This window comes from Oncorhynchus mykiss, chromosome Y (genome assembly GCF_013265735.2).
Source record: "Oncorhynchus mykiss isolate Arlee chromosome Y, USDA_OmykA_1.1, whole genome shotgun sequence".
In the NCBI taxonomy this organism is placed as follows: domain Eukaryota; kingdom Metazoa; phylum Chordata; class Actinopteri; order Salmoniformes; family Salmonidae; genus Oncorhynchus; species Oncorhynchus mykiss.
Window position 1 is genome coordinate 46,225,438 of NC_048593.1, and position 24,679 is coordinate 46,250,116.

A 24,679-nucleotide genomic window follows, 5' to 3' on the forward strand; every position below is an offset into this window, starting at 1 on the left:
AGGGCGTGACAGTACCCCCCCCCCAAGGTGCGGACTCCGGCCGCAAAACCTGAACCTATAGGGGAGGGTCTGGGTGGGCATCTGTCCGCGGTGGCGGCTCTGGCGCTGGACGTGGACCCCACTCCATGACAGTTTTAATCCCCCTCCTAAACGTCCCTAAATAGGTTACCCACCACAATGATAACATGGGACAGAGGGACAGCTCGGGACAGAGGTAACTCGGGACAGATGGGTAGCTCAGCACTGAGAGGAAGCTCAGCACTGAGAAGAAGCTCAGCACTGAGAGGAAGCCCAGGCAGGTAGTAGAAACTACCAGAACCTGGCTGGCTGGCGGTTTCAGCAGATCCTGGTCGACTAGCAGATCTGGAAGAATCTGGTCGACTGGCGGATCTGGGAGAATCTGGTCGACTGGTGGATCTGGGAGAATCTGGTCGACTGGCGGATCTGGAAGAGTCTGGTCGACTGGCAGATCTGGAAGAGTCTGGTCGACTGGCAGATCTGGAAGAGTCTGGTCGACTGGCAGATCTGGAAGAGTCTGGTCGACTGGCAGATCTGGAAGAGTCTGGACGACTGGCAGATCTGGAAGAGTCTGGACGACTGGCAGATCTGGAAGAGTCTGGTCGACTGGCAGATCTGGAAGAGTCTGGTCGACTGGCAGATCTGGAAGAGTCTGGTCGACTGGCAGATCTGGAAGAGTCTGGTCGACTGGCAGATCTGGAAGAGTCTGGACGACTGACAGATCTGGAAGAGTCTGCACGACTGGCAGATCTGGAAGAGTCTGGTCGACTGGCAGATCTGGAAGAGTCTGGTCGACTGGCAGATCTGGAAGAGTCTGGTCGACTGGCAGATCTGGAAGAGTCTGGTTGACTGACAGCTCTGGCTGCTCCGTGCTGACTGGCTGCTCCATGCTGACTGGCAGCTCTGGCTGCTCCATGCTGACTGGCTGCTCCATGCTGACTGGCAGCTCTGGCTGCTCCATGCTGACTGGCTGCTCTGGCTGCTCCATGCTGACTGGCTGCTCCGGCTGCTCCATGCTGACTGGCTGCTCCATGCTGACTGGCGGCCCTGGCTGCTCCATGCTGACTGGCGGCCCTGGCTGCTCCATGCTGACTGGCGGCCCTGGCTGCTCCATGCTGACTGGCGGCTCTGGCTGCTCCATGCTAACTGGCAGCTCTGGCGGCTCCTTGCAGACTGGCAGCTCTGGCGGCTCCTTGCAGACTGGCAGCTTTGGCGGCATCCTGCAGAAAGGCAGCTCTGGCGGCTCCTTGCAGACTGGCAGCTCCTTGCAGACTGGCAGCTCCATGCAGACTGGCAGCTCCATGCAGACTGGCAGCTCCTTACAGACTGGCAGCTCCTTGCAGACTGGCAGCTCCTTGCAGACTGGCAGCTCCTTGCAGACTGGCAGCTCCTTGCAGACTGGCAGCTCCTTGCAAACTGGCAGCTCCTTGCAAACTGGCAGTTCCGAACAGGCGGGAGACTCCGGCAGCGCTGTAGAGGCGGAAAGCTCTGACAGCGCTAAACAGGCGGGAGACTCCGACAGCGCTGAAGAGGAGGGAGGCTCTGGCAGCGCTGGACAGGCGAGGCGCACTGTAGGCCTGATGCGTGGTGCTGGCACTGGTGGTACTGGGCCGAGGACACGCACAGGAAGCCTGGTGCGGGGAGCTGCTACCGGAGGGCTGGGGTGTGGAGGTGGTACTGGAAAAACCGGACCGTGCAGGCGCACTGGAGCTCTTGAGCACCGAGCCTGCCCAACCTTACCTGGTTGAATGCTCACGGTCGCCCTGCCAGTGCGGCGAGGTGGAATAGCCCGCACTGGACTATGCAGGCGAACCGGAGACACCGAGCGCAAGGCTGGTGCCATGTAAACCGGCCCAAGGAGACGCACTGGGGACCAGCTGCGTAGAGCCGGCTTCATGGCATTAGGCTCGACGCTCAATCTAGCCCGGCAGACACGCGGAGCTGGAATATACCGCACCGGGCCATGCACCCGCACTGGAGACACCGTGCGCACCACTGCATAACAAGGTGCCTGTCCGGTCTCTCTAGCCCCCCGGTAAGCACAGGGAGTCTGCCCAGGTCTCCTACCTGGCATAGCCATACTCCCTGTTAGCCCCCCCCAAGAAATTTTTGGGGTTGCCTCTCAGGCTTCCATCCGCGTCGCCGTGCTGCCTTCTCATACCAGCGCCTCTCTGCTTTCACCGCCTCCATTCTACGGTAACCTTCCTCGCACTGCTCCAGCGAATCCCAGGCGGGCTCCGACACTCTCCCTGGGTCGGCCGCCCACCTGTCGATCTCCTCCCAAGTAGTATACTCCATACTGTACTCCTCCTTGGGCTGTTCCTGTTGTTTCTTCTCCCGCTGCACCTTAGTGCGGCTACACTCCCCTGGTTTAGCCCAGGGTCCTCTCCCGTCGAGGATTTCCTCCCATGTCCAGAAATCCTTATTGCGCTTCTCCTCGCGCTGCTCCTGCCTGTTGACACGCTGCTTGGTCCTTTTGTGGTGGGTGATTCTGTAACGGTTTTCTTCTATCTCCTCCTCTGATGAAGAGGTAGAACAAGGATCGGACCAAAATGCAGCGTGTAGATTGCGATCCATGTTTTAATGAACAAACGTAAAACACGAATCAATGCAAACACTACAAAATAAAGAACGTGAATGAACGTAACGAAAACCTAAAACAGCCTATCTGGTGAAAAACACATAGACAGGAACAATCACCCACAAACACACAGTGAACCCCAGGCTACCTAAATATGGTTCCCAATCAGAGACAATGACGAACACCTGCCTCTGACTGAGAACCATATCAGGCTGAACATAGAAATAGACAAACAAGACATGAAACATAGAATGCCCACTCAGATCACACCCTGACCAATCAAAACATAGAAAATACAAAGTAAACTATGGTCAGGGCGTGACAATACCAGCTATATGGTTAGTCTGGAACAACAAAAAAAACAACACAGTCAGGATACCAGCTATACGGTTAGTCTGGAACAACAACAACAACAACACAGTCAGGATACCAGCTACACGGTTATTCTGGAACAACAACAACAACACAGTCAGGATACCAGCTGTACGGTTGGTCTGGAACAACAACAACAACACAGTCAGGATACCAGCTATATGGTTAGTCTGGAACAACAACAACAACAACACAGTCAGGATACCAGCTATATGGTTAGTCTGGAACAACAACAACAACACAGTCAGGATACCAGCTATATGGTTAGTATGGAACAACAACAACAACAACACAGTCAGGATACCAGCTGTACGGTTAGTCTGGAACAACAACAACAACACAGTCAGGATACCAGCTATATGGTTAGTCTGGAACAACAACAACAACAACACAGTCAGGATACCAGCTGTACGGTTAGTCTGGAACAACAACAACAACACAGTCAGGGTACCAGCTATACGGTTAGTCTGGAAAAACATCAACAACAACAACAACAACACAGTCAGGATACCAGCTATACGGTTAGTCTGGAACAACAACAACACAGTCAGGATACCAGCTATAAGGTTAGTCTGGAACAACAACAACAACAACACAGTCAGGATACCAGCTATAAGGCTAGTCTGGAACAACAACAACACAGTCAGGATACCAGCTATAAGGCTAGTCTGGAAAAACATCAACACAGTCAGGATACCAGCTATACGGTTAGTCTGGAACAACAACAACACAGTCAGGATACGAGCTGTACGGTTAGTCTGGAACAACAACAACAACAACAACACAGTCAGGATACCAGCTATACGGTTAGTCTGGAACAACAACAACACAGTCAGGATACCAGCTATACGGTTAGTCTGGAACAACAACAACAACACAGTCAGGATACCAGCTATACGGTTAGTCTGGAAAAACAACAACACAGTCAGGATACCAGCTATACGGTTAGTCTGGAACAACAAAAACAACAACACAGTCAGGATACCAGCTATACGGTTAGTCTGGAACAACAACAACAACACAGTCAGGATACCAGCTATACGGTTAGTCTGGAACAACAACAACAACACAGTCAGGATACCAGCTACACGGTTAGTCTGGAAAAACAATAACACAGTCAGGATACCAGCTATACGGTTAGTCTGGAACAACAACAACACAGTCAGGATACTAGCTATATGGTTAGTCTGGAACAACAACAACACAGTCAGGATACCAGCTATACGGTTAGTCTGGAACAACAACAACAACACAGTCAGGATACCAGCTATACGGTTAGTCTGGAACAACAACAACAACAACAACACAGTCAGGATACCAGCTATAAGGCTAGTCTGGAACAACAACAACAACAACACAGTCAGGATACCAGCTGTACGGTTAGTCTGGAACAACAACAACAACACAGTCAGGATACCAGCTATAAGGCTAGTCTGGAACAACAACAACAACACAGTCAGGATACCAGCTATAAGGCTAGTCTGGAAATACAACTGTAATACAGTCATTGGCATTGTGTGTGTGTGTGTGTGTGTGTGTGTGTGTGTGTGTGTGTGTGTGTGTGTGTGTGTGTACCTTAGTGACCAGGGCAGAGTAGCTCATGGCAGGGGACAGTCCTATCCCCAGTCTCTGTAGGTAGCAGTGTGCAGCGTGGGGCTTGGCGATGAGGCTGAAGGTACAGAGATAGCCCAGACAGATGCCAGCCAGGATGATGTAACACAGCTCTCTACTGCTCGACTTCACTACCGGGGTGTCATAGAACCTACACACACACACACACACACACACACACACACACACACACACACACACACACACACACACACACACACACACACACACACACACACACACACACGATCAAATTGACATTCATATTAATGTTTACAGCATGCTAGACTATGCCAGCCCTCTCTGATCAAACATAGTTCTCTATAATGGGGAATAGGGTGCCAGTCCTCTCTGATCAAACATAGTTCCCTATATGGGGAATAGGGTGCCAGTCCTCTCTGATCAAACATAGTTCCCTATAAGAGGAATAGGGTGCCAGTCCTCTCTGATCAAACATAGTTCCCTATAATGGGGAATAGGGTGCCAGTCCTCTCTGATCAAACATAGTTCCCTATAATGGGGAATAGGGTGCCTGTTGGGTCAAAGCTTGATAAGTCTATGAGATCAACGTGGCATCCCAAATGGAACACTATTCTTTACTTCGTGACCTCTGACTCTTAACATTAGTGTTGACTTGAGGAACCTTGGAGATTCAAGAAACCCCTGGAGTCCCTCGAGGAACCAATGGAAGTCGATAGTTGATGTTTGGTTAGTTGAGGGGTTCTTGGAGGAACCTTTTTGATCTGGAAAGGTTCTGCCAGTGTGGCCAAAACGGTTCAGGCACCTTTAACCTCTAAGAGGTACGGGTCCAAAAGAAGTGGTCAAAAGAAGTGGTCCAAAAGAAGTGGTCCAAAAGAAGTGGTCTAAAAGAAGTGGTCAAAAGAAGTGGTCAAAAGAAGTGGTCAAAAGAAGTGTTCAACTAATCAAAATATATTTTATATTTGAGATTCTTTAAAGGAGCCACCCTTTGACTTGATGACAGCTTTGCACATTCTCTCAACCAGCTTCATGAGGTGAAATGGAATGCATTTCCTATTAACTTGTTATGGCTGCAATCCCCCTATCGGGATAAGTGTCATCAACAACCGCTGAATAGCATAGCGCTACATTCAATCAATATTACTACAAATATTTATATTCATGAAATCACAAGTGAAATATAGGAAAACACAGTTTAGCCTTTTGTTAATCCACCTGCCGTCTCAGATTTTGAAATGATGCTTTACAGCGAAAGCAATCCAAGCGTTTGTGTCAGTTTATCGATCGCTAGACAAAACATTAAGTACACTTAGCATCAGGTAGCTTGGTCACGAAAATCAGAAAAGCAATCAAATTAATTGTTTACCTTTGATCTTCGGATGTTTTCACTCACGAGACTCCCAGTTACACAATAAATTTTCCTTTTGTTCCATAAAGATTATTTTTATACCCAAAATACCTCCGTTTGTTTGGACCGTTATGTTCAGAAATCCACAGGAAAGAGCAGTCATGACAACGCAGACGAAAATTCCAAATAGTTTCCATAATGTCCACAGAAACATGTCAAATGTTTTTTATAATCAATCCTCAGGTTTAAAAAAATATATATAATCGATAATATATCAACCGCAAATGTCTTTCACAGTAGGAGAGGGAAAAGCAATACCTATCCAAACTCTGTTGCGCGAGCAAAACTCATGTGACCACTTGACGCGATGTTATCGTTCTGGCTCATTTTTCAAAATAAAAGCCTGAAACTATGTCTGAAGACTGTTGACACCTTGAGGGAGCGAAAGGAAAAGGAATCTGGTTAATATCCTTTTAAATCCAGCAAAGGGAGGCTATGGAACATGGAGTTTTCAAAATAGAAGCCACTTCCTGTTTTTAGTTTCCTCAGGGTTTCGCCTGCAATATCAGTTCTGTTCTACTCACAGACAATATTTTGACAGTTTTGGAAACTTTAGAGTGTTTTCTATCCAATACTAATACTAATATGCATATATTAGCAACTGAGACTGAGGAGCTGGCCGTTTACAATGGGCACCTTTTCATCCAAGCTACTCAATACTGCCCCTGCAGCCATAAAAAGTTAACAGGTGTGCCTGGTTAAAAGTTAATTTGTGGAATTTATTTCCTTCTTAATGCGTTTGAGCCAATCAGTTGTGTTGTGACAAGGTAGGGGTGGTATACAGAAGATAGACCTATTTGGTAAAAGACCAAGTCCATATTATGGCAAGAACAGCTCTTATACGCAAAGAGAAACGACAGTCCATCATTACTTTAAAACATGAAGGTCAGTCAATCCGTACAATTTTCAAGAACTTTGAAAGTTTCTTCAAGTGCAGTCCCAAAAACCATCAAGCGCTATGATGAAACTGGCTCTCATGAGGACCGTCACAGGAAAGGAAGACCCAGAGTTACCTCTGCTGCAGAGGATACGTTCATTAGAGTTACCAGCCTCAGATTGCAGCCCAAATAAATGCTTCACAGACACATCTCAACATCAACTGTTCAGAGGAGACTGTGTGAATCAGGCCGTCATGGTCGATTTGCTGCAGGAATCGACTACTAAAGTACACCAATAAGAAGAGACTTGCTTGGGCAAAGAAACACAAGCAATGGACATTAGATTGATGGAAATCTGTCCTTTGGTCAGATGAGTCCAAATTTGAGATTTTTGGTTTATTGTGAGACGCAGAGTAGGTTAATGGATGATCTCCGCATGTGTGGTTCCCACCGTGAAGCATGGAGGAGGAGGTGTGATGGTGTGGGGGTGCTTTGCTGGTGACACTGTCTATGATTTATTTAGAATTCAAGGCACACTTAACCAGCATGGCTACCACAGCATTCTGCAGCGATACGCCATCCCATCTGGTTTGCGCTTAGTGGGACTATCATTTGTTTTTCAACAGGACAATGACGCAACATATCTCCAGGTAGGCTGGACACATGACATTTTTAACAACGCTTTTTTCTGATAAAAACTTGTTCATTGCATCCGTCATGGAGCCCAGTTTCATAATATGACCATATGTCCCAGCTGTTTGCCGTAGTTTTGAAGTAATTACTAAAAAACAGGCCTTATTTTAGTGCATTTTTCACCCTGCCAGCTCCTATTAGTTCTATTGAGCACCGTGGCACCAACTCGCCTTCCGAACATTCTATTCCCAGCCCATTGTTCTATGTCACAATGCCTGCTTCACAATTGTTGCCCATGACACCTGCTCAAGTTGTTTAATAGTTAAAACGTAAACAACAAAATAATGACTCATGGAACTCTGAGGTCGTCCCATTGTTTCCTATAGGGGAAATGTAGGCATGTCTGTCTATTTTGCCAAATATCTCGCAATGTGTATATTTCGATTTTTTCAAGTCAGACGCCATTTTAATCATAAGAATCTCCTCTTTCTAATTACGCAAGTCTGGGCAGTGAGCCTGGTTGTCATCAAATGCTAGCCCCCAAATATTTTTTGCTCTTGGAACGCTGAGCTCCCCACATTGTTTTCCTATAGAGTGGCATGCCGGTCTATTTCGACAAATATCTCACAATGTGTATAATTAGATTTTTTTCAAGTTGGCCACTATTTTAAATCAGGAGAATCTCCTCTTTGTAATTATGTAAGTCTGGGCATCGAGCTCATTTGTCATCGATCACTAGACCAGAAGTAGTCAGAAGTTCTCATTTTTTCGATACTTTTTCACTACACCATCAAGGTGAGGATGTTTACTTTCTACACAAGTAATTTTTTTCCAGTTTCGTCGATTGGACGACAGATTGTAGAGGTAAAATAAAAAGGGATACATATTTTTGTGCCATTTAGGCCAAATGGAATTCTAAGCGTCTGTCACGCTGGTTTTAAAGATCGGGAGACAGGCGCAGGAATGCGTAATAGTTTTTATTTATTTATTATTTTTTGATTTACCCAAATTACAGCGCTGGGGACGAAGACCAAACAAACACGTATACAAAACACAGGGTAGAAACCCCCCCCCAAAAAAGAGCGAGGAGTACCTCGAATAAATAACACAAGCGCAGAATGATTATCACACGGGACGAGACCTGTAATCATCTGCACAATCCACAATGATACGAAAGCCAAAACACACAGCACACAGCACAACGGTACAACGGTACTCACGCAACCAACGTACACTGGAACAATGATCGACAGGACAATGGTGAACAAAGGGCAGACTTATACAATTACTAACCACTGGGAATAGGGACCAGGTGTGCGTAATGACAGATCCGGAGGGTTCCGTGACAGCATCACTCCAATCAAAACAAGCTCTGAGAACATTCGATTCCATTCAGTTGCTTTATGGGCTCGTGCTAATGTTCCAGCTTAGCCAACGTTCTTTTGCTGTTTTTTTCAGCCTTGGGTGAATTCTGACTCGTTCTATTGTCCCGCCTACTCCAGGCTGTGTAAGGGCTATTTGACCAAGAAGGAGAGTGATGGAGTGCTGCATCAGATGGCCTGGGTTCCACAATCACCTGACCTCAACCCAATTGAGATGGTTTGGGATGAGTTGGACCGCAGAGTGAAGGTAAAGCAGCCAAAAAGGGCTCAGGATATGTGGGATCTGCTTCAAGACGGTTGGAAAAGCAATCCAGGTGAAGCTGATTGAGAGAATACCAAGAGTGTGCAAGGCTGTCATCAAGGCAGCAGGTAGGGGTGGCAGGTAGCCTAGTGGTTAGAGCGTTGGGCCAGTAACCAAAAGGCTGCTAGGTTGAATCCCTGAGCTGACAAGGAACAAATCTGTTGTTCTGCCCCTGAACAAGGCAGTTAACCCACTGTTCCTAGACCAGTTAACCCACTGTTCCTAGACCAGTTAACCCACTGTTCCTAGACCAGTTAACCCACTGTTCCTAGACCAGTTAACCCACTGTTCCTAGACCAGTTAACCCACTGTTCCTAGACCAGTTAACCCACTATTCCTAGACCAGTTAACCCACTGTTCCTAGACCAGTTAACCCACTGTTCCTAGACCAGTTAACCCACTGTTCCTAGACCAGTTAATCCACTGTTCCTAGACCAGTTAACCCACTGTTCCTAGACCAGTTAACCCACTGTTGATAGACCAGTTAACCCACTGTTCCTAGACCAGTTAACCCACTGAACCTAGACCAGTTAACCCACTGTTCCTAGGCCGTCATTGTAAATAAGAATATGTTCTTAACTGACTTGCCTAGTTAAATAAAGGCTAATTATAAGGCAAAGGGTGGCTATTTTGAAGAATCTCAAATATATTTTGAATTGTTTAACACTTTTTTGGTTACTACATGAATCCATATGTGTTATTTCATAGTTTTGATGTCTTCACTACTATTCTACAATGTAGAACGTTGTAAAAAAAAAAAGGAAAAACCCTGGAATGAGTAGGTGTTCTAGAACCCTGGAATGAGTAGGTGTTCTAAAACCCTGGAATGAGTAGGTGTTCTAAAACCCTGGAATGAGTAGGTGTTCTAAAACCCTGGAATGAGTAGGTGTTCTATAACCCTGGAATGAGTAGGTGTTCTATAACCCTGGAATGAGTAGGTGTTCTAGAACCCTGGAATGAGTAGGTGTTCTAGAACCCTGGAATGAGTAGGTGTTCTAGAACCCTGGAATGAGTAGGTGTTCTAGAACCCTGGAATGAGTAGGTGTTCTAAAACCCTGGAATGAGTAGGTGTTCTAAAACCCTGGAATGAGTAGGTGTTCTAAAACCCTGGAATGAGTAGGTGTTCTAAAACCCTGGAATGAGTAGGTGTTCTAAAACCCTGGAATGAGTAGGTGTTCTAAAACCCTGGAATGACTAGGTGTTCTAGATCCCTGGAATGAGTAGGTGTTCTAGAACCCTGGAATGAGTAGGTGTTCTATAACCCTGGAATAAGTAGGTGTTCTAGAACCCTGGAATGACTAGGTGTTCTAACTTTTGACTGATACTGTATAAAGGGTACATGATGTCATTATATGTATAGATAGTCTGTAAGAGGTGTTACCTGATGAATATGGAGGTAACAAACAGAGTAGCCATGAGCCCCAGACAGGCAAACACCACTGCTGCTATGGGTTCAGGGTCTCCCCAACGCACATACTGCACCGGGATAGGCTCACAACCTGGAAACACACACACACACACACACACACACACACACACACACACACACACACACACACACACACACACACACACACACACACAGTTATTAATATACTCAGGGTCTCCCCAACACACGTACTGCACCAGGATAGGCTCACAACCTGGAAACACACACACACACACACACACACACACACACACACACACACACACACACACACACACACACACACACACACACACACACACACACACACACACACACACAGTTAGTAATATTCTCAGGGTCTCCCCAACACATGTACTGCACCGGGATAGGCTCACAACCTGGAAACACACACACACACACACATACACACACACACACACACACACACACACACACACACACACACACACACACACACACACACTGTTAATAATATTCTCAGGGTCCGCCCCTCAACGCACATTCTGCAGCATGTGTGAGCTCGTGCTTGTGTAGGTCACATGCTAAGTAGCTCAGCTGAGTCCAGGCCACACTAATACACTATTCTCTAATGGAATGGCTGCTGAGAGGGACCAACCCGAGTGATTAATCTGTGCTACATTCTCTCACACAATATGTGTGTGTGTGCGACCCAGGGCGGAAGGTAACCTAGCAGCTAGAGTGTAGTAACCCAGTAACCGAAATGTTGCTAGTTTGAATCCCCGAGCCGTCTAGGTGAATGTGTAGATCTGTCCTTGACAAAGGCACTTTAACTCAAAATTGCTCTATGGTCAATAATGGCTGATCCCTGGCAATGACCCCACAATGACCACACTCTCTGAGGGTGATGAGAGGAGGACGTGACAAAGAAATGTGTGAATCAGGACAAATATTTGACCATTGAGATTTTCAGAGTCCAATGGAGAAATCAAATCAAACATTATTAGTCACGTGCGCCAAATACAACAGGTGTAGACTTTACAGTGAAATGCTGAATACAACAAGTGTAGTAGACCTTACAGTGAAATGCTTAATACAACAGGTGTAGTAGACCTCACAGTGAAATGCTGAATACAACAGGTGTAGGTAGACCTTACAGTGAAATACTGAATACAACAGGTGTAGTAGACCTTACAGTGAAATGCTGAATACAACAGGTGTAGTAGACCTTACAGTGAAATGCTGAATACAACAAGTGTAGTAGACCTTACAGTGAAATGCTGAATACAACAGGTGTAGTAGATCTTACAGTGAAATGCTGAATACAACAGGCGTAGTAGACCTGACAGTGAAATGCTGAATACAACAGGTGTAGTAGACCTTACAGTGAAATGCTGAATACAACAGGTGTAGTAGACCTTACAGTGAAATGCTGAATACAACAAGTGTAGTAGACCTTACAGTGAAATGCTGAATACAACAGGTGTAGTAGACCTCACAGTGAAATGCTGAATACAACAGGTGTAGTAGACCTTACAGCGAAATGCTGAATACAACAGGTGTAGTAGACCTCACAGTGAAATGCTAACTTACAAGCCCTTAACCAACAGTGCAGAGTAAAAAAGTAAGAAAATAAGAATAGTAAAACCATAAATAGCAATAACAAAGCTATATACAAGGAGAACCGAGTCAATGTACTAGGGTAGGGGTAATGGCGGTAATATGTAGATAGGGGTAAAAGTGACTAGGAAATCAGGATAGATAATAAACAGAGTAACAGCAGCGTATGTGAAGAGTGTAAAACTGTGTGTGGCGTCAATATGCATGTGTGTACACGCCGTGCGTGTGTTGGAGTGTCAGTGTTAGTATGCGTGAGTGTGTGGGTAGAGTCCAGTGAGTGTGTGGGTAGAGTCCAGTGAGTGTGTGGGTAGAGTCCAGTAGAGTCCAGTGAGTGTGTGGGTAGAGTCCAGTGAGAGTGTGGGTAGAGTCCAGTGAGTGTGTGGGTAGAGTCCAGTGAGTGTGTGGGTAGAGTCCAGTGAGTGTGTGGGTAGAGTCCAGTGAGAGTGTGGGTAGAGTCCAGTGAGTGTGTGGGTAGAGTCCAGTGAGTGTGTGGGTAGAGTCCAGTGAGAGTGTGGGTAGAGTCCAGTGAGTGTGTGGGTAGAGTCCAGTGAGTGTGTGGGTAGAGTCCAGTGAGTGTGTGGGTAGTCCAGTAGAGTCCAGTGAGTGTGTGGGTAGAGTCCAGTAGAGTCCAGTGAGTGTATGGGTAGAGTCCAGTGAGAGTGTGGGTAGAGTCCAGTGAGTGTGTTGGTAGATTCCAGTGAGAGTGTGGGTAGAGTCCAGTGATGTACAGGGCCGTCCTCTGACAGCACCTGTTATAGAGGTCCTGGATGGCAGGTCCTGGATGGCAGGGAGCTCAGCCCCAGTGATGTACAGGGCCGTCCTCTGTAGCTCCTTACGATTGAGGACAGTGCAGTTGCGACGATGCGGCCAGTCAAGATGCTCTCAATGGTGCAGCTGTAGAACTTTTTGAGGATCTGAGGGGCCATGCCAAATCTTTTCAACCACCCGAGGGGGAAGAGGTGTTGTCGTGCCTCCTTCACATGTTGGTGTGTGTAAACCATGTTATGTCCTTGGTGATGTGGGTACAGAGGAACTTGAAGCTCTCACCAGCTCCACTACAGCCACGTCAATGTGGCGTGCTCGCCCCTTCGTTTCCTGTAGTCCACGATCAGCTCCTTTGTCTTGCTGACATTGAGTGAGAGGTTGTTGTTCTGCACCACACTGCCAGGTCTCTGATCTCCTCCCTGTAGACTGACTCATCGTTGAGGGAGAGGTTGTTGTTCTGGCACCACACTGCCAGGTCTCTGATCTCCTCCCTGTAGACTGACTCATCGTCGTTGCTGATCAGGCCGTCGTGTCGTCATCAAACTTGATGGTGTTGGAGTCGTGCATTGCCACACAGCTGTAGGGGTTATATACATGTATTCTATAGATAGGTTAGGGGTTATATATCTTTTGGGGTTAAATAAATATATAAGGTATAACTATATCTCATACAACTTTTGAAGTGAATGTCATGGCATCTTCAAGTGAGAAAAACACTCTTGAAAAGGGCCGGACAACGGATGTGAACATGGAAAAGATATTACATTCACGGTGGTAGGAGATAAAAATAATATTCTGTCATTGTTGATAGAGATTAAATAGGGAATCTGTCTGATATACATAAAGCTTGGTGGGAAAACACAGAGAATGTCTGACTCACTAATAAAGACACGATTGTCTTTAACTGTATTAGCCGAAGTGAGAAAACGAGATGATAACTTCCTACGTGATAATCAGGACATTACAGGAAGAGAAAGATTGTTTGAGGGCTCTTGTTGAACCAATAAAAACATTCAAAGGCGAAATTCAACAATTGCAATCTGTTCCCTGCTCGAGCTTCAAAACATCTGGTCAGAACTTCCTGGCTTTGAGTCAACAGATTCTGACAGCGGTGACGAACGATGTCTCAGGCCGACCAGAACACTGTTCAAGGAAGGAAAGTTAAACCTCCAGTGACAGTAATCATAAATCAGCATCTTCAAAACAGTTGGATGAACGGTCAAAGACTTTGAAGCATCCACGAGACGTGGGTATGAAGTCTTGGGACCATTTAAGGCGATATAAAAAAAAACCTCTATATTCTACATCCTTGTGATGGGTTACAGTTGTTCGCCTTTGTTTTGGATAACCATGAACATGGTGTATTTGAAGAAAAGGTTTATATCGCTGTGGGTGATGAAGAGAAAGATGTGGCCGATGGATGGAGAGCCATGATTTCCTTAAGGGTCCGACCAATGCCACCGCTAATTGGGAGGAGATAACTAAATGTGTCCAAAAGCTGAAAGAGACGTTTGTTGGATTTGAAGAAAGGTTTAGAACAGAGGTGGTTAGTCAAAGTGGGTGAAAATGCACTCAACTCCTCGAAAAATGGGTTAATCACACATCAGTTGATGCAATTCATACACGACGATTTGCTAAAAACTTTTGTTTCCACAACTACTGATTGAGAGAGACAAAGCTACGGAGACATCACCAACAGGCTGTCACGACTGAACAGAGACGTCAATCAACATAATAACCGGCTGTCATCAGAGTTGTGCAGGTTCCGAGTGAAACCAACAACATTATTTGTTCAACAGAAGAGAAACCTGGTGCATGTCATTATTGCGGGATTTCTGGTCACTGCCAACGAGAATGTCTGAGAAAAAAAAGTGTCCTTATGAGAAGTGGGGAATCAAAGGCCGTCTAAGAGAAAATGGAAACAGGACAACAGCGCTAACGACACAATGCTGATGCAGAAATGTAAGAAGCTCTCTCCGGCTCAGCAGCAGAGTTTTCTGGATGCCGTGGAGACATGCTTCTGCTGAACGAATACCGTTGTTGGTTTCACTCGGAACCTGCACAACTCTGATGACAGCCGGTTATTAAGTTGATTGTCGTCTCTGTCCATTCGTGACAGAGACATCAATGGTGATGTCGCCGTTCCTTTGTCTCTCCCAAATCATCGTGTATGGATTGCATCAACTGATGTGTGATTGCTCCATTTTTCGAGTAGTTGAGTGCACTTTCATCTTCCATGTTTTACGGCCCATCTCAGCTGGTGCACATATGAAATCGGATGGAATATATGTGAACATTATGATGAACACCTTTGCAGTAGATATTTTTTAGTAGATACGGGTGGTGAGGTCACTGTATTGCCCATATCTTATGCAAAACATATATGTCCTCAGTACACAGGCAAGAAGACGAGAGCAATGGGGGAGGGGGAGATAGATATGAAACAACCAAGGAGGTTGTGGCGTTGCAGGTGGGGGGGGGTTGGAGGGGAAGTAGGGAGACCACTCCTCTCCCATCGGTCCATCCTCTCCATCATCTGATCCATCGCTGACGTGTGATGAAGGACACGCTCCTCCATCGTGGGGAGAGGGGTGGTCGCTGCTCCATCGTGAGGAGAGGGGTGGTCGCTCCTCCATCGTGGGGAGAGGGGTGGTTGCTGCTCCATCGTGAGGAGAGGGGTGGTCGCTGCTCCATCGTGAGGAGAGGGGTGGTCGCTGCTCCATCGTGAGGAGAGGGGTGGTCGCTGCTCCATCGTGGGGAGAGGGGTGGTCGCTGCTCCATCGTGAGGAGAGGGGTGGTCGCTGCTCCATCGTGAGGAGAGGGGTGGTCGCTCCTCCATCGTGGGGAGAGGGGTGGTCGCTGCTCCATCGTGAGGAGAGGGGTGGTCGCTTCTCCATCGTGAGGAGAGGGGTGGTCGCTTCTCCTGCTGACTCCATAGTGGTGGTGCGGGCTTCTGTTACGGTGCGTAGAGTCAGGCGCAGAGAGCAGAGGATTCGGAAAAACACTTTATTTCCGTACAATCACCCTGCGCACAAAGAGGGTGACGCCGAACACAGGAGCACAACACTCCAAAAATGTACTACACAGGTACATACGCTGTACAGCGGACAATCCAAAAGACAGGAACACTCCTTGACTAAAAACAGCAAACAAGCACGAACACAGGCGGGCTAACTGAACTTATTATTCGTGACCTAATGCTTGTGTTTCTAGCTCCAACAGTGCAGTAATACCCAATGCTTGTGTTTCTAGCTCCAACAGTGCAGTAATACCTAATGCTTGTGTTTCTAGCTCCAACAGTGCAGTAATACCTATCAATACAATAGACACACAATCCAGAAAAGTAAAAATAAAGAAATTAAGAAATATCAGAAAGAGAAATGTCACTTAACCCTTAGTGTTCCAGGGTCACTGTTGATAATGTCTGACCGTGACTGTGACCTCACTCTCTGAGGGTGTCTCGGGGGAATTGAGGTATGCAACAACAACAAAAACATATCCATTTCATACACACTGTGTGAAACAGGACAAAATATATGTCTCATCTTGATTATAGTCGTGTGGTCGAGTGCTGCAAGGAAAGACCTAGTTAAGCTGCAGCTGGTGCAGAACAGAGCAGCACAGATTTACTCTTCATTGTAATCAGAGGGCTGATATAAATACCATTCGTGCCAGAGTTGAGGAGAGACTGACTGTATCACTTCTGCACTGACGTTGCGGTTAAAGTTCGTAAGGACACGCACTCATGTGTACAACATCTAAAGACCTGCATCACTATGCTGAGAGATTCCTGTATCTAAAAGGATTTGGGTGTTTTTGGAGTGTTTTTTTTGGGGGGGGGGGCCTATACTACACAGCGAGGATGAGGAAGTGATTTACTGTTTTGGGGTAAGTTTCTCTAAAACAGCATTCCGAGTGGTGCAGTGGTCTACGGCACTGCATCGTTGCTGGCCGCGACCGGAAGACCCACGGGGCGGTCGCACAATTGGTTTAGTGTCGTCCGGGTTAGGGGAGGGTTTGGCTGGCAGGGATGTTCTTGTCCCATCGCTCTATAGCGACTCCTGTGGTGGGCCGGCCGCAGTGCATGCTGACACGGTCGCCAGGTGTACAGTGTTTCCTCCGGCTTCCAGGTGAAGCGAGCATTGAGTCAAGAAGCAGTGCAGCTTGGCTGAGTCTTGTTTCGGAGGTGTGGTAGCAGAATCAGAATTAGTTAGGTAACAGAGATAAATAAGATGTTTTATCTTATTTATTGTCATTAGAATGTCTTCTTTTTAAATAATACTGTTGGCAGTTTGCAGTTATCCCTTCTCTGCTAGGGCTCAGTTACTTGGGGCCCAGAGAGGGGAGAGGTCAGGTTTGTCTTATCTGTGAATGTGTCTGTAACTATTCCTAAACCATGTGAAGGGATGGTGTGATTAATGTGGAACCAGTTAGTTGGCTCCACAATGTCTGTGTGCCAGTCACTCCTCTCCGTGAGCTTGTCCAGGAGGGGTTGTATTTTTGATGGGAGTGTCTAGAATTGATAATTGATATATGCCATTGGATGAGGTAATGTTTTGGTCCTAAGTGGTACCAAGAACAAGATAGGAACTTCGGTTAGGAGACCAAACTGAACGATAATTTGTAGCTAATGCTGTCTGGCTATGGGATACTAAAATATTTCATTGTGTAATGTTCCTGTAGATCTGTTATTCGTCATGTGAGTTGAGAGGTGTGTCTTGGCTATAAATGATACTAAGAACTGTTTTGTGCGTCACCTGAGTGGGTTGAGTCACTGATGTGATCGTCCTGTCTGGGTCCTGTCTGGGTTAATTTTCTCTTTCTCTCTTTCTTTCTCTCTCGCGGAGGACCTGAGCCCTAGGGCCATGCCTCAGGACTACCTGACATGATGACTCCTTGCTGTCCCCAGTCCACCTGGCCATGCTGCTGCTCCAGTTTCAACTGTTCTGCCTTATTATTATTGGACCATGCTGGTCATTTATGAACATTTGAAAATCTTGGCCATGTTCTGTTATAATCTCCACCCGGCACAGCCAGAAGAGGACTGGCCACCCCACATAGCCTGGTTCCTCTCTAGGTTTCCTCCTAGGTTTTGGCCTTTCTAGGGAGTTTTTCCTAGCCACCGTGCTTCTACACCTGCATTGCTTGCTGTTTGGGGTTTTAGGCTGGGTTTCTGTACAGCACTTTGAGATATCAGCTGATGTACGAAGGGCTATATAAATACATTTGATTTGATTTGATTAGATTTTTGTAAGCACTCTCAGTGAATTCAATTATAGATTAATCTGAGAGTCACAGGGCTATGGTGAAGCTCATATAATTAAAGATGAACTTTATGATAACTCTGACTTGTGTGTGGTTTGCTCTCTCATGATTTGGTAATACAGGACATTTCCACGACAGAGGACTCACGGCTTTCGACCTTCGCCTCTCCCGAGTCCGTACGGGAGTTGCAGCGATGAGACAAGACTGTAACTACCAATTAGATACCACAACAATTGAGGAGAAAAAAATGGTTACAAGTTTTATTTAATTGTATTTTTTTTTTTATCGCTAAAACGTGAAATCACAAAAAATATTATCTGGACCCTTCTATAACTGTCACGACTTCTACCAAAGTCGGTCCCTCTCCTTGTTCTGGCGATGCTCGGCGGTCGACGTCACCGGTCTTCTAGCCCTCATTGATCCATTTTTCATTTTCTATTGGTTTTGTCTTGTCTTCCTACACACCTGGTTCCGATCCCATTCATTATTATGTTGTGTATTTAACCCTCTCCTTGTTCTGGCGGTGCTCGGCGGTCGACGTCACCGGTCTTCTAGCCCTCATTGATCCATTTTTCATTTTCTATTGGTTTTGTCTTGTCTTCCTACACACCTGGTTCCGATCCCATTCATTATTATGTTGTGTATTTAACCCTCTGTTTGCCCTCATGTCCTTGTCAGAGCTTGTTGTTACGCTCGTGTTTTATGGATTGGTTCTTGTTCCCACATGTATTTTATTACGTACTTTGGTTATGTAGTTTTTGTTTTAAGTTATTAAACCATTATACCAAGTTTGATTCTCCTGTGCCTGACTTCCCTGCCATCTACACACACGACATGACAATAACACGCGAGATGTTGATGTGAACAAAAGAAAAGTCTCCTTTAATAAAGGCCCAGTGGCCCACACAATGAGGACGGATTCATACTGTGGAATTGTGAAAACGATGATAACGTCCTTTAAGTGTAAGAACTGTTTGAAAAGACTGTCTGAAATCTCTGACATGTTTTGGTAGGACGGAGTGTTGGCCTGCCTGGTGATTAGTTAATAGACCAATAAGAAAGAGAGCTCCAAACCTCTCAGCCAATAATAGTTTGTTCTCAGTTTTCCCCTCCCCACTCAGAACACTCACTGACAGTCCGAGCTGTTTTTGGTCATTTTCATGTAAAACAATCACAGTAAGGTACTTCATCGTTACCAATATTTGTTTTGATATTGAGATGAAAACATTGACCTTTAAACTAGACCGTTCAGCTGTTTGATTGGATGCCTTACATGTCATGTCGTCAGTAGGGTCACAGGCTCGGCAGGTGTGTGTCTGTGTGTGTGTGTGTGTGCACCTTGATCTGTGCCTTCTGGCAGGGTTCAGAGCAGACAGACTGTATAATGGTGGAGGCGTTAGCCCACATCTCTTCGTCGTCCATCCTCTGTCCTCCCTGGTCCCAGCTCCCCACATGGATATAACTGTACTGCTCCACGCCACCGCCACCGCCACCGCCACCGCCACCCAGACGTGTGCATGTGTGTGTTCGTACCTGTGTGTGTGTGTGTGTGTGTGTGTGTGTGTGTGTGTGTGTGTGTGTGTGTGTGTGTGTGTGTGTGTGTGTGTGTGCACCTTGATCTGTGCCTTCTGGCAGGGTTCAGAGCAGACACACTGTATAATGGTGGAGGCGTTAGCCCACATCTCTTCGTCGTCCATCCTCAGTCCTCCCTGGTCCCAGCTCCCCACATGGATATAGCTGTACTGCTCCACACCACCGCCACCGCCACCGCCACCGCCACCGCCACCGCCACCTCCACCCAGACGTGTGCATGTGTGTGTTCGTACCTGTGTGTGTGTGTGTGTGTGTGGGGGGGGTTGTGTACCTGTCAAGTCGTCGGTAGGCCAGGCCCCCAGGTCACAGGCGCGGCAGGTGTACTCATCAAACACAAACTCATTGTCTTTACAGGGAGTACAGGTCCAGCAGCAGCTGACCTCACCTTTACGGATCACCTGGGGACAGGTAGAGAGGAGAGATCAAACAGTGTTACAGATCACCTGGGGACAGGTAGAGATGAGAGATCAAACAGGGTGTTACGGATCACCTGGGGACAGGTAGAGAGGAGAGATCAAACAGGGTGTTACAGATCACCTGGGGACAGGTAGAGATGAGAGATCAAACAGGGTGTTACAGATCACCTGGGGACAGGTAGAGAGGAGAGATCAAACAGGGTGTTACGGATCACCTGGGGACAGGTAGAGAGGAGAGATCAAACAGGGTGTTAAGGATCACCTGGGGACAGGTAGAGAGGAGAGATCAAACAGGGTGCTACGGATCACCTGGTGACAAGTAGAGAGGAGAGATGAGTCAGGGTGTTATTGATCACCTGGGGACAGGTAGAGAGGAGAGATCAGTCAGGGTGTTACAGATCACCTGGGGACAGGTAGAGAGGAGAGATCAAACAGGGTGTTACAGATCACCTGGGGACAGGTAGAGAGGAGAGATCAAACAGTGTTACAGATCACCTGGGGACAGGTAGAGAGGAGAGATGAGTCAGGGTGTTACAGATCACCTGGGGACAGGTAGAGAGGAGAGATCAAACAGGGTGTTACAGATCACCTTGGGACAGGTAGAGAGGAGAGATCAAACAGTGTTACAGATCACCTGGGGACAGGTAGAGAGGAGAGATCAAACAGGGTGTTACAGATCACCTGGAGACAGGTAGAGAGGAGAGATCAAACAGTGTTACAGATCACCTGGGGACAGGTAGAGAGGAGAGATCAAACAGTGTTACAGATCACCTGGGGACAGGTAGAGAGGACAGATGAGTCAGGGTGTTACAGATCACCTGGGGACAGGTAGAGAGGAGAGATCAAACAGGGTGTTACAGATCACCTGGGGACAGGTAGAGAGGAGAGATCAAACAGGGTGTTACAGATCACCTGGGGACAGGTAGAGAGGAGAGATCAAACAGGGTGTTACAGATCACCTGGGGACAGGTAGAGAGGAGAGATCAAACAGTGTTACAGATCACCTGGGGACAGGTAGAGAGGAGAGATCAAACAGTGTTACAGATCACCTGGGGACAGGTAGAGAGGAGAGATCAAACAGTGTTACAGATCACCTGGGGACAGGTAGAGAGGAGAGATCAAACAGGGTGTTACAGATCACCTGGGGACAGGTAGAGAGGAGAGATCAAACAGGGTGTTACAGATCACCTGGGGACAGGTAGAGAGGAGAGATCAAACAGGGTGCTACGGATCACCTGGGGACAGGTAGAGAGGAGAGATCAAACAGGGTGTTACAGATCACCTGGGGACAGGTAGAGAGGAGAGATGAGTCAGGGTGTTACAGATCACCTGGGGACAGGTAGAGAGGAGAGATCAAACAGGGTGTTACAGATCACCTGGGGACAGGTAGAGAGGAGAGATCAAACAGTGTTACAGATCACCTGGGGACAGGTAGAGAGGAGAGATCAAACAGTGTTACAGATCACCTGGGGACAGGTAGAGAGGAGAGATCAAACAGTGTTACAGATCACCTGGGGACAGGTAGAGAGGAGAGATTAGTCAGGGTGTTACAGATCACCTGGGGACAGGTAGAGAGGAGAGATCAAACAGGGTGTTACAGATCACCTGGGGACAGGTAGAGAGGAGAGATCAAACAGTGTTACAGATCACCTGGGGACAGGTAGAGAGGACAGATGAGTCAGGGTGTTACAGATCACCTGGGGACAGGTAGAGAGGAGAGATCAAACAGGGTGTTACAGATCACCTGGGGACAGGTAGAGAGGAGAGATCAAACAGGGTGTTACAGATCACCTGGGGACAGGTAGAGAGGAGAGATCAAACAGGGTGTTACAGATCACCTGGGGACAGGTAGAGAGGAGAGATCAAACAGTGTTACAGATCACCTGGGGACAGGTAGAGAGGAGAGATCAAACAGGGTGTTACAGATCACCTGGGGACAGGTAGAGAGGAGAGATCAAACAGTGTTACAGATCACCTGGGGACAGGTAGAGAGGAGAGATCAAACAGGGTGTTACAGATCACCTGGGGACAGGTAGAGAGGAGAGATCAAACAGTGTTACAGATCACCTGGGGACAGGTAGAGAGGAGAGATCAAACAGTGTTACAGATCACCTGGGGACAGGTAGAGAGGAGAGATCAAACAGTGTTACAGATCACCTGGGGACAGGTAGAGAGGAGAGATCAAACAGGGTGTTACAGATCACCTGGGGACAGGTAGAGAGGAGAGATCAAACAGGGTGTTACAGAACACCTGGGGACAGGTAGAGAGGAGAGATCAAACAGGGTGTTACGGATCACCTGGGGACAGGTAGAGAGGAGAGATCAAACAGGGTGTTACAGATCACCTGGGGACAGGTAGAGAGGAGAGATCAAACAGGGTGTTACAGATCACCTGGGGACAGGTAGAGAGGACAGATGAGTCAGGGTGTTACAGATCACCTGGGGACAGGTAGAGAGGAGAGATCAAACAGGGTGTGACAGATCACCTGGGGACAGGTAGAGAGGAGAGATCAAACAGGGTGTTACAGATCACCTGGGGACAGGTAGAGAGGAGAGATCAAACAGTGTTACAGATCACCTGGGGACAGGTAGAGAGGAGAGATCAAACAGGGTGTTACAGATCACCTGGGGACAGGTAGAGAGGAGAGATCAAACAGTGTTACAGATCACCTGGGGACAGGTAGAGAGGAGAGATCAAACAGTGTTACAGATCACCTGGGGACAGGTAGAGAGGAGAGATCAAACAGGGTGTTACAGATCACCTGGGGACAGGTAGAGAGGAGAGATCAAACAGTGTTACAGATCACCTGGGGACAGGTAGAGAGGAGAGATCAAACAGGGTGTTACAGATCACCTGGGGACAGGTAGAGAGGAGAGATCAAACAGGGTGTTACAGATCACCTGGGGACAGGTAGAGAGGAGAGATCAAACAGTGTTACAGATCACCTGGGGACAGGTAGAGAGGACAGATGAGTCAGGGTGTTACAGATCACCTGGGGACAGGTAGAGAGGAGAGATCAAACAGGGTGTTACAGATCACCTGGGGACAGGTAGAGAGGAGAGATCAAACAGTGTTACAGATCACCTGGGGACAGGTAGAGAGGAGAGATCAAACAGGGTGTTACAGATCACCTGGGGACAGGTAGAGAGGAGAGATCAAACAGGGTGTTACAGATCACCTGGAGACAGGTAGAGAGGAGAGATCAAACAGTGTTACAGATCACCTGGGGACAGGTAGAGAGGAGAGATCAAACAGGGTGTTACAGATCACCTGGGGACAGGTAGAGAGGAGAGATCAAACAGTGTTACAGATCACCTGGGGACAGGTAGAGAGGAGAGATCAAACAGGGTGTTACAGATCACCTGGGGACAGGTAGAGAGGAGAGATCAAACAGGGTGTTACAGATCACCTGGGGACAGGTAGAGAGGAGAGATCAAACAGTGTTACAGATCACCTGGGGACAGGTAGAGAGGAGAGATCAAACAGGGTGTTACAGATCACCTGGGGACAGGTAGAGAGGAGAGATCAAACAGGGTGTGTAAAAAAAAATAAATAGAGAACTGTCCGAGTGGATTAGAATCCAGCGACATTATGTCCTTACTTAACACATGTTAGATTTGTTCTCAAGACCTTGACAGCGCTGTAGTTTTGTGTTACCGGAAGCTTCTAGTGTGTATCCCAAGTCTACTCTGTGTGTCTGTGTGTATTCTAGGTCTACTCTGTGTGTATTCTAGGTCTACTCTGTGTGTATTCCAGGTCTACTCTGTGTGTATCCCAGGTCTACTCTGTGTGTATTCTAGGTCTACTCTGTGTGTATTCTAGGTCTACTCTGTGTGTATTCTAGGTCTACTCTTTGTGTCTGTGTGTATTCTAGGTCTACTCTGTGTGTATTCTAGGTCTACTCTGTGTGTATTCTAGGTCTACTCTGTGTGTATTCTAGGTCTACTCTGTGTGTCTGTGTGTATTCTAGGTCTACTCTGTGTGTATTCTAGGTCTACTCTGTGTGTCTGTGTGTATTCTAGGTCTACTCTGTGTGTATTCTAGGTCTACTCTGTGTGTATTCTAGGTCTACTCTGTGTGTATTCCAGGTCTACTCTGTGTGTATCCCAGGTCTACTCTGTGTGTATTCTAGGTCTACTCTGTGTGTATTCTAGGTCTACTCTTTGTGTCTGTGTGTATTCTAGGTCTACTCTGTGTGTATTCTAGGTCTACTCTGTGTGTATTCCAGGTCTACTCTGTGTGTATCCCAGGTCTACTCTGTGTGTATTCTAGGTCTACTCTGTGTGTATTCTAGGTCTACTCTGTGTGTATTCTAGGTCTACTCTTTGTGTCTGTGTGTATTCTAGGTCTACTCTGTGTGTATTCTAGGTCTACTCTGTGTGTATTCTAGGTCTACTCTGTGTGTATTCTAGGTCTACTCTGTGTGTCTGTGTGTATTCTAGGTCTACTCTGTGTGTATTCTAGGT

At 46.9% G+C, this 24,679-nt stretch overlaps 1 protein-coding gene across 1 annotated transcript in view; it reads right to left on the minus strand.

The window, feature by feature from the left end:
• The window catches only part of grm5a (glutamate receptor, metabotropic 5a), a 76,301-nt gene that overhangs the window by 6,875 nt on the left and 44,747 nt on the right, over positions 1-24,679 (minus strand). The window contains exons 11-13 of the mRNA XM_036967732.1: positions 20,068-20,194; positions 10,545-10,662; positions 4,547-4,733 (exon numbers count right to left, since the gene is read on the minus strand). Coding sequence (XP_036823627.1) covers positions 4,547-4,733; positions 10,545-10,662; positions 20,068-20,194 — 432 coding nt within the window. The remainder of the gene's footprint in view (positions 1-4,546; positions 4,734-10,544; positions 10,663-20,067; positions 20,195-24,679) is intronic.